We start from the raw sequence: 10,965 nt of genomic DNA, 5'->3' as shown, positions 1-10,965 counted from the left end.
ATGCTCGGCAAGTAAAGTTTCACTTTTGAGCTTTATGTTGACTAAACGCCTCATAAACAGGGCTTTATTCCGAGCAGTCTTGGCCTGGTACATGTCCTCCAACTCTTTCCAGAGGACATATGCGTCTGTCTCTTGTGCAACATGGTGAAAGACACTATGATCAATCCATTGACGGATCTGACCAATAGTTTTTCAGTTTGATTTCTTCCACTCTTTCTCTTTGGCAGAATCAGGGTTTATACCCTTCAATTCAATAGGATCGAACAAATCCTTACAGCTGAGGAGATCTTCCATCCGAGGTTTCCACAGCGTGTAGTTTGTGGCTGTGAGCATAATCATAGCTCCGGAAGATGATGTTGACTCTTCTGTGGACATTATCACCTTACAAATAATTTTTCAACACAAACGGGGTTGAATTGTAGAAAACAGAGATCACCGTTACATCCGGAACGGTTGAAAATGGTGGAATAGACACTTCGAGGCTTAAATTCCACTTAAGGGGCAAAATTATATTTTTTATAAACTTCAGGGACCAAAAATGAAATTCTGAAAATTTCAGGGACCAAATTGTAAAATTTCATAATTGCTACAGTACTGCTACAGTGCTGCTACAGTGACTTGCTACAGTGCCGCCGCTGCTGCAGTGAATTGCTACAGTGATCGTCTTCTCCGGCGAAAATTCCGGCACTGGTCGTCTTCTCCGGCGAGATTCCGGCGAGTTGACCAAACTTTGACCGCGTTTTCTGGGCTCGTTATAATTCCGTTTAAGTCGTCGTTTTTTGCGTTGGACTCGGTTCAACGAGACGAATTCAATGGTACACTCAAAAATGAATTTTGAGAAAACTTCAGAAAACCCAAAAACTCAACCAACGTCTCTAACCAAGCTCTGATACCACTTGTTAGGAAGAGAGGATTGCCTGGACGTTGAGAGATACAAATTTGAGAGAAAAACAACTCTATTACTCACAAGAATAGATTTACAGAGTATTACAAAACTCTTACAAAAAACTCTCAAACTCACACACACTATCTAGGTTTTGATTACACTTCTCTGAGTGATTTTTGGGATGATTTACAATGGAGGTTTGCACCTCCATTTATAGGGAAAAATTTATGCCGGTGAATGGTGTGAACGAGGAAGGTTGGCGGAAGTTGGCGGCCGTCATCGTGTTCAAGTTTGCTTCTTCTTCATGAGTTGTTCAAAGATGTCTTACTTTGAACATCTAGAAGGTGAGCTTCTAGATTGTAGGCTGGAAACTTTCAGTGAGAAGAAACCTAAGGTTATAGTCTCCATTATAAATAAAGGCCTTATGCTTTGAAGAAAGACACACCAAAAGTCATATAAGCATTCTTATATGATTAGAGTTTCCTCTCAGTCGCAACAAGGTCTCCCCATTCCGGTTACCTTTCAGGCAAGTGTTCAAGTCCGGCAGTATGCTGCTTTGGACCGGTGTACCCAGGGAAAAGACGTCGAATCTGTTTAAGGGAATTTAGGTCAAACACAAGCCCGGTTCAACCTTCAATTCAGTTAGATCGTTCTATCTTTTTCGGTTCTTATTTAGATTATTTATTATTTATGTTTATGATCCGATTATTTTATTGAGTAATATGTTATGATTTTATTTACTCGTTTCAGTTTCGTACATATATTCTTACAATAAGTAGCGCCGCTGGTATTAGGGTTTATTATCTCTTGCTCCGTATTTTTTTTGTGCGTTTATTCAGGAGCAGCAGGAGGGGTTAATTGGTAAGCTCTACTCTGTCAATAATAATAATATAATAATAATAATAATAATAATAATAATAATAATATAATAATAATAATAATATGGAGTAATAATAATAAATAATAATATAATATAATTCCAAGATAGGCTTCAAAATTGGAATCCTACTGGAAGATACAATTGTGTTGTGCAATAGTTGTATGGACTCCGATGGACATCTTTTCTTTCAATGCAAATATGCCCATAATGTTTGGAAATTTATGAAGGAAAAAATTAATGTTGAAAGGCCTCAGTGATAGTATTACAGATATTGTCAATATGCTCAAAGTATATCCATTAAAAAAGAACATATGGTGTGTCATCAATAGACTGTCTATTATATATGGCAGGAAAGAAATTGTAAAAATCACTAATCGAATCACAAATCTTGAACATAAAACATGTACAGAAGAGATTATCACACAGAATCAAACATACAGAATCACCAATCAACAAATCTTTTACTTAACACAACTATGTTCATCAACTAGATGAACAATTACAGAACAAATCAACAACCCTAACTGGATTGCTTAAACCAATACTTGAGAGGATTTGAGTATTACAGACGAATTGAAAAAGAAAAAGTGAATAAACGAAACCCTAATATGGGTATATGTAACATGTAACAAAAAAGTTACAATTACAACCCCTCAAGAATAACAAAGGGCCGGAAATGGTCCCTTAATTATAAAAAGTCAAGCCAAACTACCTCCCACCTATATGTATTCACAGTTTGGCCCCCGTACCAGGTACATTGACCAAAAAGAAACACATGTGATTAGCAAATGGCTTGACCCCTTCAACATAAACTTCAAAGACTGCTACTGCAACTAGAACCAGCAACACTAGCATCCAGCTTCAGCACCAAGTCTTCAAAACCTACAAAAACTCAACCAGAAATATAAGAACAACACTTAATACTTTGAACATCCCTCCTCAATCTAATTGCTAAAACAGTCTTTTAACCCCAGTTTAGTACACAATTGGTTGTGTTGAAAAGAACAAAGACCTTTAGTAAAAATATCTGAAACATCATTTTCTGATTTAACCTTTTCAGTAACAATAACACCTGCACTAATTTTATCCCTTACAAAGTGCAAATCTATCTCGCATATATAAATATATAAATATAAATATTAAATATTATTAGAAAGTCATGAGTCATCACCACAAGAAGATCATACCAATTCTTCTTGCATGGATCCTATGCCTTGCCAATTTCTTTGAGTAGACCCGCCACAAGCATTCACCCAAGATATTTGCAGTGTGGAAATCCTGACAAGTAGAAATTAAAAAATATATGTATAAACGGCCCACCCTCCCTCAAATTCCTAACTTATAAGAGATCACTAGGTTAATACGTAAGTATATTTATGTTAAAATAAGCTAACCTGGCGAGCAAACATAGTAGTCGTACGCATATCTTTTCCTTATCAAACCTCTATACATACGCTTGCCAACTATGTCTGTAAAATGGATTGAGGATAAATTTTAAACACCCCGGTTATGTATGTACATGCTTCAAAAACAGAAAAGCGTTAATTACCTAAAAGATCACTCCTTTTGCTCCAACCTTTTGGTATTTGCGACTTGATCTCACGATAAAGCAGCTCGCATTTACCTATTGTGTAAACTGCCACATGTAACACTTTCCTAAGTAAGAATTGAATGTGTGTGTGTGTATGTGTGTGTGTGTGTGTAGATAGACAGATATAAACCTTTTATAGTATAAAACAAAATAAAATGTTGGTGCAATATTGATCATGGAGAACAAGGATTAAAAAGAACCTTTTATAGCTTTGTGCTTTTTCTTCAGGTGAATCAATTTGGCTGCTATTTTGTGATTGTCCTTACCTGCACAATGACAAACATAAGATAAAAATTTTGATAAAAATAAGGTATAAAAAGACCTCCTCCTCATAAACCTGTTTATAGATGATTAATCGATTGGTAGTATGGTGATAATTTTCTCTCTCACCTTAAAACTTGCAAAGAACAATTCCATTGTCTTCTTTGAATTCGCGTGGTAACGTAAAAAAAAAAAAAAAAAAAAAAAAAAAAAATTACTAATTCAACTTTTCAATAACAAGTTTTATGTTGAACCGCCTAATCAAAATTAATTATGCATGTGCACATGAGTTTTTCTTATTTTGAATGAACACACTTAGAAATGCAAAGCCATTGCATCCGCTTTTGATTTCGCTAACGTATAAATATAATGATGACGAAGAATATAGGCACTATAGCATCTATAAATGTATATATCGGTTACTGGTTTCTCCTATTTCGTTGCAACATGAATTGTGATCTTGTAAAGTTAAAAACTGGCATACACAATTACACTAATGATAAACTAATAGAATTGAATCCAAAGAAAATACACAAAGTGATATAAATAGTAGAGACAAGAGTAAGCAATCTATAAGAGATTAAAACGATTAAATTAGATTCTATCATATCATATCATATCATCCAACCTTTTGGTATTTGCGACTCAATCTCACGATAAAGCAGCTTGCATTTACCTATTGTGTAAACCGCCACAATGTAACACTTTCCTAAGTAAGAATCGTGCGTGTGTGTGTGTGTGTGTGTGTGGATAGACAGATATAAACCATCCCAACATACATATAGGCTAGTAGTTGGGGGTCCTAATATCCTCTTAAAAGGTCTCATGTCAAACCTTGGTAAAAGCATGTCCAGGGGTGGGCCATGGAAAGGGTCAAAAGATAACCGGGTTAGACCGCGTACAACAGAGTAAAAAATATTGTTTGGTATGGAAACCTTTAAAAAGATGTACATAAAAACAATAGTCGGTTATATATATCTAGTTAAGGGACAAACCCTACATTTAGCTGTTTGTTGGAGAATTTATGTAAATTAATATTAATATTAATATTAATATTAATATTAATACTATAAACTATAACTATACTAAAGACTATGTCAAGTGGGATCTATTGAACCCAATCGCGCGGCAGGATAAATGTGGCTCAACTTCACCTCTGGTCTAAGGTTTAAAAGGTCTTTCACTCCATATCCCCATTACATACAACAGCCGACACTTTTTTTTAATCTTTGTTTTTTAATAAAAAAAATAATAAAATGTTACTGCAATATTGATCGAGGAGAAGAAGTATTAAAAAAAAAAAAAAAAACCTTTTATAGCTTTGTGCTTTTTCTTGAGGTGAATCAATTTGGCTGCTATTTTGTGATTGTCCTTACCTGCACAATGACAAAACATAAAATAAAAATGTTGATAAAAAATAAGATATAAAAAGACCTTCCTCCTCATAAACCTGTTTATGAATGATTATTAAAGCAATGGTAGAGGTGATAGATGTTGAAATTTCAGTTATTAAAATCATAGGTTAGCAAAACATAGTATGTAACAAGTATGATATGATCAGTGGCGGAAGCAGGATTTTTCTTCACCGGGGGCGAAATTTTTTTTTAAAACCGTAGCAACTTTTTTGGGCAAAATACGGAGTTTTTGAGACAAAAATTGGAGGTTTTTAGGCAAAATTTTGAGGTTTTTGGATAAAATTTGAAGGTTTGTGGGCAAAATATGAAGGTTTTGGGGCAAAATTTAGAGAATTGTGGGCAAAATTTGAAGGTTTTGAGGCAAATTATGTAGGTTTTGGGGCAAATGGCTTTTGGGTTTGGGGCAAATGGCTTTTGGGTTTGGGGCAAAATGAAAAAAATCTAAATTTTTACACTAAAATTTCGAAATCTGGCATCGAAAGCTAGATGATGCGCTGTGGGCATTTAGAACCGCATTTAAAACGCCAATTGGTACTACACCTTTCCGATTAGTTTATGGTAAGGCATGTCATCTACCTGTCGAAGTCGAACACAAGGCATATTGGGCTTTAAGAGAATGTAACACCGACCTTGTGCAAGCCGGAGAAAACCGATTCTTACAACTTAATGAATTAGATGAATTAAGACTACAAGCATATGAAAACTCTAAAACATATAAAGAGAAAACTAAAAGATGGCACGATGCACGATTAAAAGAAAAGAAAGAATTTGAACAGGGAGATAAAGTATTAGTCTTCCAATCACGTTTTAAGTTTTCACCCGGGAAACTAAGATCCCGATGGACTGGGCCATATATAATAAAACAGGTTTTTCCATCTGGATATGCAGAATTATACGGTAAAGACGGTGGAACTTTCAAGGTGAACGGTCATCGACTAAAACTATACTTTGAAGGGATCAACACTACGGAAAGAGACGAAGCCACATTCTACCCTAAGGACAAATAAATTCAGGGTAACTCTAAGGTTTTAAACTCCATTCTCGATTTGTATTATTTTTTATCTTTAAGAGTGGGGTTAGATTGGTCTTTCCCTAGCAGACCCTAAAGAACTAGTCTTCTCCCTCCATTCTACCTTTTTAATTTCTTTTGGTTTGTATTTATTTTTTTATTTTCAAGATGCGGAGTCAATATATCTACAACCATTTCATTTTAATGTGCGATAAGATTTTACCAAGGGATGTGGTGTTAGATATTAAGAAAAGATGCGATGCGACGAGAAAAGAAGAGAGACAAGATTATAATGAGAAAAATTATGGAAAAGGCAAATCAAAATGCGCTAAGAGACGTCGAGCACGTCAATTGGGTAAATGTGAAAAATGTGGAAAACCGGCTCACTCCGGAGATTGCCCAAAGAACCAAACGGACTCTAATTTCGAGTACGTAACTTTATGCCGAGAAGGGCCTTTCAAATGTTTAGAAAAAAACCTCTTAAACCCACGAGGTTACGCCTACGAGGCAATGGGAAGCGAAATTTCACGACTCGACTACGAGGCGAGTCAACGTGGGTTCACTATCTAATTCTTTTTCTCGTCGATTGTATGTATGTGCATATTTTATTTTTATTTTTTATTTTGTGTGTATTTTGGTTTATATTTGTTTGCAGTGAGTTTTATAAAAAGATCTACTATTTAAAATTGATTAAACTTGAATTTAACCTGTTTTCATTGAAAACGATAATGTTAAAGTGTTAAAACTGAATTATTGTTGTTCAAATTGCACGAAATTAATTGTTAAATTTTTAAGATATCATTTAAATAGTAAATCACGAAAACAAAATAAAAAAAAAAAAAAAATTTCTTTCTACTAAATTGAGGTGAAACGCCTTGAGTTTAACTTGTTTCTTTGAAAATGAAAATGTTAGGTTTCACAACTGAATTTTCATTCTTCAAAATTGTACAGAGTATTTGTTAAATTCTAAAAGTCTATAGTAGATTGCAAAAATATACTCTTTTATCAATAACCGTAAAAATATATAACTTGTAAATCTTTGTCGTGGATAATGATAGGTTTGACAACCGAAATTAATCTCTACCTAGACGATAGGAAACAAAGTTTTAAGTTTGAAAATTAGTTGATTTAAGGGTATATAACAAAAATAGAGTGAATTTTTATTTATTTTAATTTTTATTTTTCATGTACTTGTTTTTATTTTATTTATTTTCGATAAAACTATAAAAACTTTAAACTTTTAATTTATTGAATTTTATAAATTGACTTTAAAAATTTATAAACGGATTAAGATCAGGTGTAAAAACCGAATTTCCGTTACAAATATAAATTTTTAAAAGATATTTTAAGATTCAATTGATTTTAAGTTATAAAAAAAAAATATAGAGTGTATTTTAATTTGTTTAAACTTTTATTTTTCATGTACTTGTTCTAAAATTAAAAATGTTAATATCTTTAACACAAAAATAGAGTGTTTTTATTTTATTTTTGAATTTGTCTTCAGAAAAAACATTAAAAACTTTAACTATTAATGAATTGAATTTTATAAATTTATTTTTAAGATTTATAAACGGATAAAGAACAGGTGTAAAAACCGAATTTCTGTTACAAATATAAATCTATAAAAGATATTTTAAATTTAATTGATTATAAGTTATAAAAAAAAATATATATATATATATATATAAAGAAAAAAAAATTAGTTTGTAATAACAGAATTTTTTTGGTGTGTATTGAAACTTATAATGTTTTTATATATTAGCAAGAAAATATAGTGTGGGGTAAAAAAATGTGTTGTACGATTGAATTAAAACCCCATATTTTGTGTGTTTTTAACATGGTTTTGACAGGTACAGACGAAAATGCAATTAGACGAAACGAAACATCAAATTACATTGTGATACAAACATTGGATATGATCATAGGTAAAACAATTTGAAAATCCAAATCGGTTAACAAAGGAAGTTCCAAATACTCTACACTTTTTGTCCTCTCAAATTTATACATTATTATCTGATTTTATGTAATGAGGGCATTACATAATCTTAAGTGTGGGGTGGGAATATATAAATTCTCGAGAACTAATAAGTTATTGGTTTTTATGAAAATTTGAAAATTTTTAAACAAATGTATCTAATCAATTTTTAAGGTAACTACGAGCAATTAAAGATCAGGTGTAAAAACCGAAATTGTTGTCTCCATACATTAAAAATACATAAGTTTATTTGTTTAAAACTTATAAAAGAAAACCATTTATAACAAGAATTTATAAATCCTTATATTGAGAACCATTTATCACATGTTTCTTTGAAGTTTATTGCAGATATCATTGCTACAGAATGTATAAACCTGAATATTCCATTATCACGAGTAATATAGGATGAATCAAATCCATCCCGTAAGGAAGTAAAGTCTTCCGAATTGACACACTTGCTAACTTATGTTAGAAGGTGTAGTCCAGAACAGCTGTAGGTTGACGAAAAGTCTTGAAAAGTCATCTCTATCATCGGCTGGAAATCCACCTCACCTCAGCATCAAACAGGGTTTTTGGTGGTCAGACTTATCCTAACCATGAGATGGATCTGTCTCGTACAATGGGGGGGCACAATGCAAATTAGCTTTTAAGACTAATGAATCTAATCCCCAGATGGATGATCTCCGTAAAGATCAACCGCATCTATGTTTGACCGCGGTCAACATACATATGCCATAACAAATTGAGGTGTGCAAACTCATGGTTCACCGATGATATTTGGACACGATATAATTTTGTTCTAAAACTTATGCTATTTTATGAATTATATTGTGTAAAACTATTTTTGGACATTCGGCTTCAAGTTCCATGATACTACAATCATGGGGGCGAATAGCTTGCTTATCGCCGACTGAGACTTCGGTTTTCAGTTACCCTCAACCGGAATTTGAGGTTAAAACCGGAAAACGTGTCTAGTATAAAAACTAGCATGACATTTTATAAAATCATAAAACGTTTTCACAAGGTCCAATTTTCCCTAAGGATCCAAATTTTTAAACCCTAATCACGAGTTTCAACTTTGTTTCTGTTGCCAGGATTTTCATTTCGTGTGGTGTGTGTGTGTGATCCAATAAAATTGTGGCGTTTCCAATTCATTTCATAAAGCGTGTGTTTTCATTTCGTGTGGTGTGCGTGTGATTCAATAAAAATTGTGTAGTGTTTCCAACTTATTCCATATAGCGTGTGTTTCATTTCGTGTAGCGTGTGTTGTGTGATTTAATGTTCGATAAGGAAAAATATGTAATGTTCCAATTCTGTTTAAAAGATGTAATTGCTTGAGGACAAGCAATGTTTAAGTGTAGGGTATTTTGATATTGCTCAAAATGAACATATATTTAGTCGCAATATCGGTCCAAAATAATAAGTTTGTATTTGTATTTGTATCACTTTTCGGTTGTAATTGTACAAATAAATAAAAGTGAATGACGAAGAGCGAAGAATGAAGAATATGTCAAAACACGAGAATGTACAAGCAACAGAACATGAGGTACAAGCCCACGAAGCATAGGTATTTTGTCGACCTACCAAAGATGAATTGCATATGACTCAAACCCATGATGAATAAAAAATAATAATACATTAGGTTTGTGTTGTTGCTTTATGTATTAAATTAAATCTAAGAGAATAAGAGAATTATGAAAGATGAGCTTTACATCAAAAAGGAGGAGCAGTTGAGTTCTTTGTTTAATCATCCATCTATCTATAATGCGGAGTACTTGAACAAAAGAAAATGGGACGGTTGCCTTTTGAATTTAATATTACAACTTCAGTGCTTTTCAGCTGTACAGAATTAAAAGAGGTGTATACTCAAGTACACCTACTACTCTTCTAATAAAATATGGGATATATTGTGAAGGATGGAGGATATATAAAGAGGTACACATATTTTGAAGAGAGACACATAATTTAGAAAGTAGTCAGAGAGCCAGTAGTCAACAAAAAGAGAGAGAGATTTCCAAGAGTTGGTGCAAAAATCCATACAACATACACACATACATTTTAGAGTACGTAGAGGAAAAAGGAGAGATACCACACAACTATTATTATCTTTTTATTTTTACCAAGTACTTCGTATTAATTTCAGTTTCAAGGTTCAATTTTTAGGATAGTTTCAGTTTTAAGGGGTGTATTGTTCGTGATTAAGGGTATTATTGTACGCGTGAAAGGGTGTTGTTATTGTAATTTTCTACCATTTGAAGTTAATGAAAGTGAAGAATTTTTAGTAAGTATATTCCGTTAAAATTATCGTTATCAATTTTTATCGTTATTATTATGTTTGTATATTTTTATTTTTATGTTTACCCTAGCATAATGAGTAGCTAAATTTTCCTAGTGTTTGCTTAGATGTAGAGCCCCTAGTGAAATGGATTGTTATCATTTGCAAAATAAAAATGTAACTTAAGTGTTTTTAATATTGAGCCTAATTAAATGAACCATTATTATGTAATTGGATATTTAACCCCTGTCACTTAATTTATGAGATAAAAATAACGAAAGTTATTTTTATTTATATAAATTAAGCTTCAACATTAAAAGTGATTTAGACGAGCTTATGAATAATTTACTAACACTAAATTAAAAATAAAGTTCGGTGGTTTGGGTAATATCACTAGTCATATAATAGTGAAATTGTAAAAAGGGAAACCGTTATGATTTGGGTTTTGGCGAAGGTCAAAACTGGGTTGGGTCTCAATTTAAATACTTAGGGACTAGTAACTAACTAAATAAAATCCGGTGAAAATTAGATTTAATTTAGTTTGTCAAAACTTTATATTTATTCGAAAGAAAAATATAAGTTTATTACTAAACATTTTTATACGAGCTTAACTTAAAACAATCCATGGACCTAGGGGTGACACATTTAAGTAAACACTCTTTTTTTTATATAT

The 10,965-nt window shown here is 32.5% G+C and overlaps 1 protein-coding gene across 1 annotated transcript in view; it reads right to left on the bottom strand.

Moving 5' to 3' along the window:
* Positions 1–2,321: 2,321 nt before the first annotated feature.
* LOC139902709 (uncharacterized) overlaps positions 2,322–10,965 on the bottom strand; it is a 28,926-nt gene continuing 20,282 nt past the window's right edge. The window contains exons 7-12 of the mRNA XM_071885313.1: positions 4,929–4,994; positions 3,558–3,623; positions 3,316–3,402; positions 3,161–3,235; positions 2,954–3,044; positions 2,322–2,648 (exon numbers count right to left, since the gene is read on the bottom strand). Of these exons, the coding sequence (XP_071741414.1) occupies positions 3,016–3,044; positions 3,161–3,235; positions 3,316–3,402; positions 3,558–3,623; positions 4,929–4,994 (323 nt within the window). The 3' untranslated portion in view covers positions 2,322–2,648; positions 2,954–3,015. The remainder of the gene's footprint in view (positions 2,649–2,953; positions 3,045–3,160; positions 3,236–3,315; positions 3,403–3,557; positions 3,624–4,928; positions 4,995–10,965) is intronic.

Source organism: Rutidosis leptorrhynchoides, chromosome 3 (genome assembly GCF_046630445.1).
Source record: "Rutidosis leptorrhynchoides isolate AG116_Rl617_1_P2 chromosome 3, CSIRO_AGI_Rlap_v1, whole genome shotgun sequence".
Classification (NCBI taxonomy): domain Eukaryota; kingdom Viridiplantae; phylum Streptophyta; class Magnoliopsida; order Asterales; family Asteraceae; genus Rutidosis; species Rutidosis leptorrhynchoides.
Note: the sequence above shows the minus strand (reverse complement) of the source record. Positions and strands in the feature narration are given on the sequence as shown.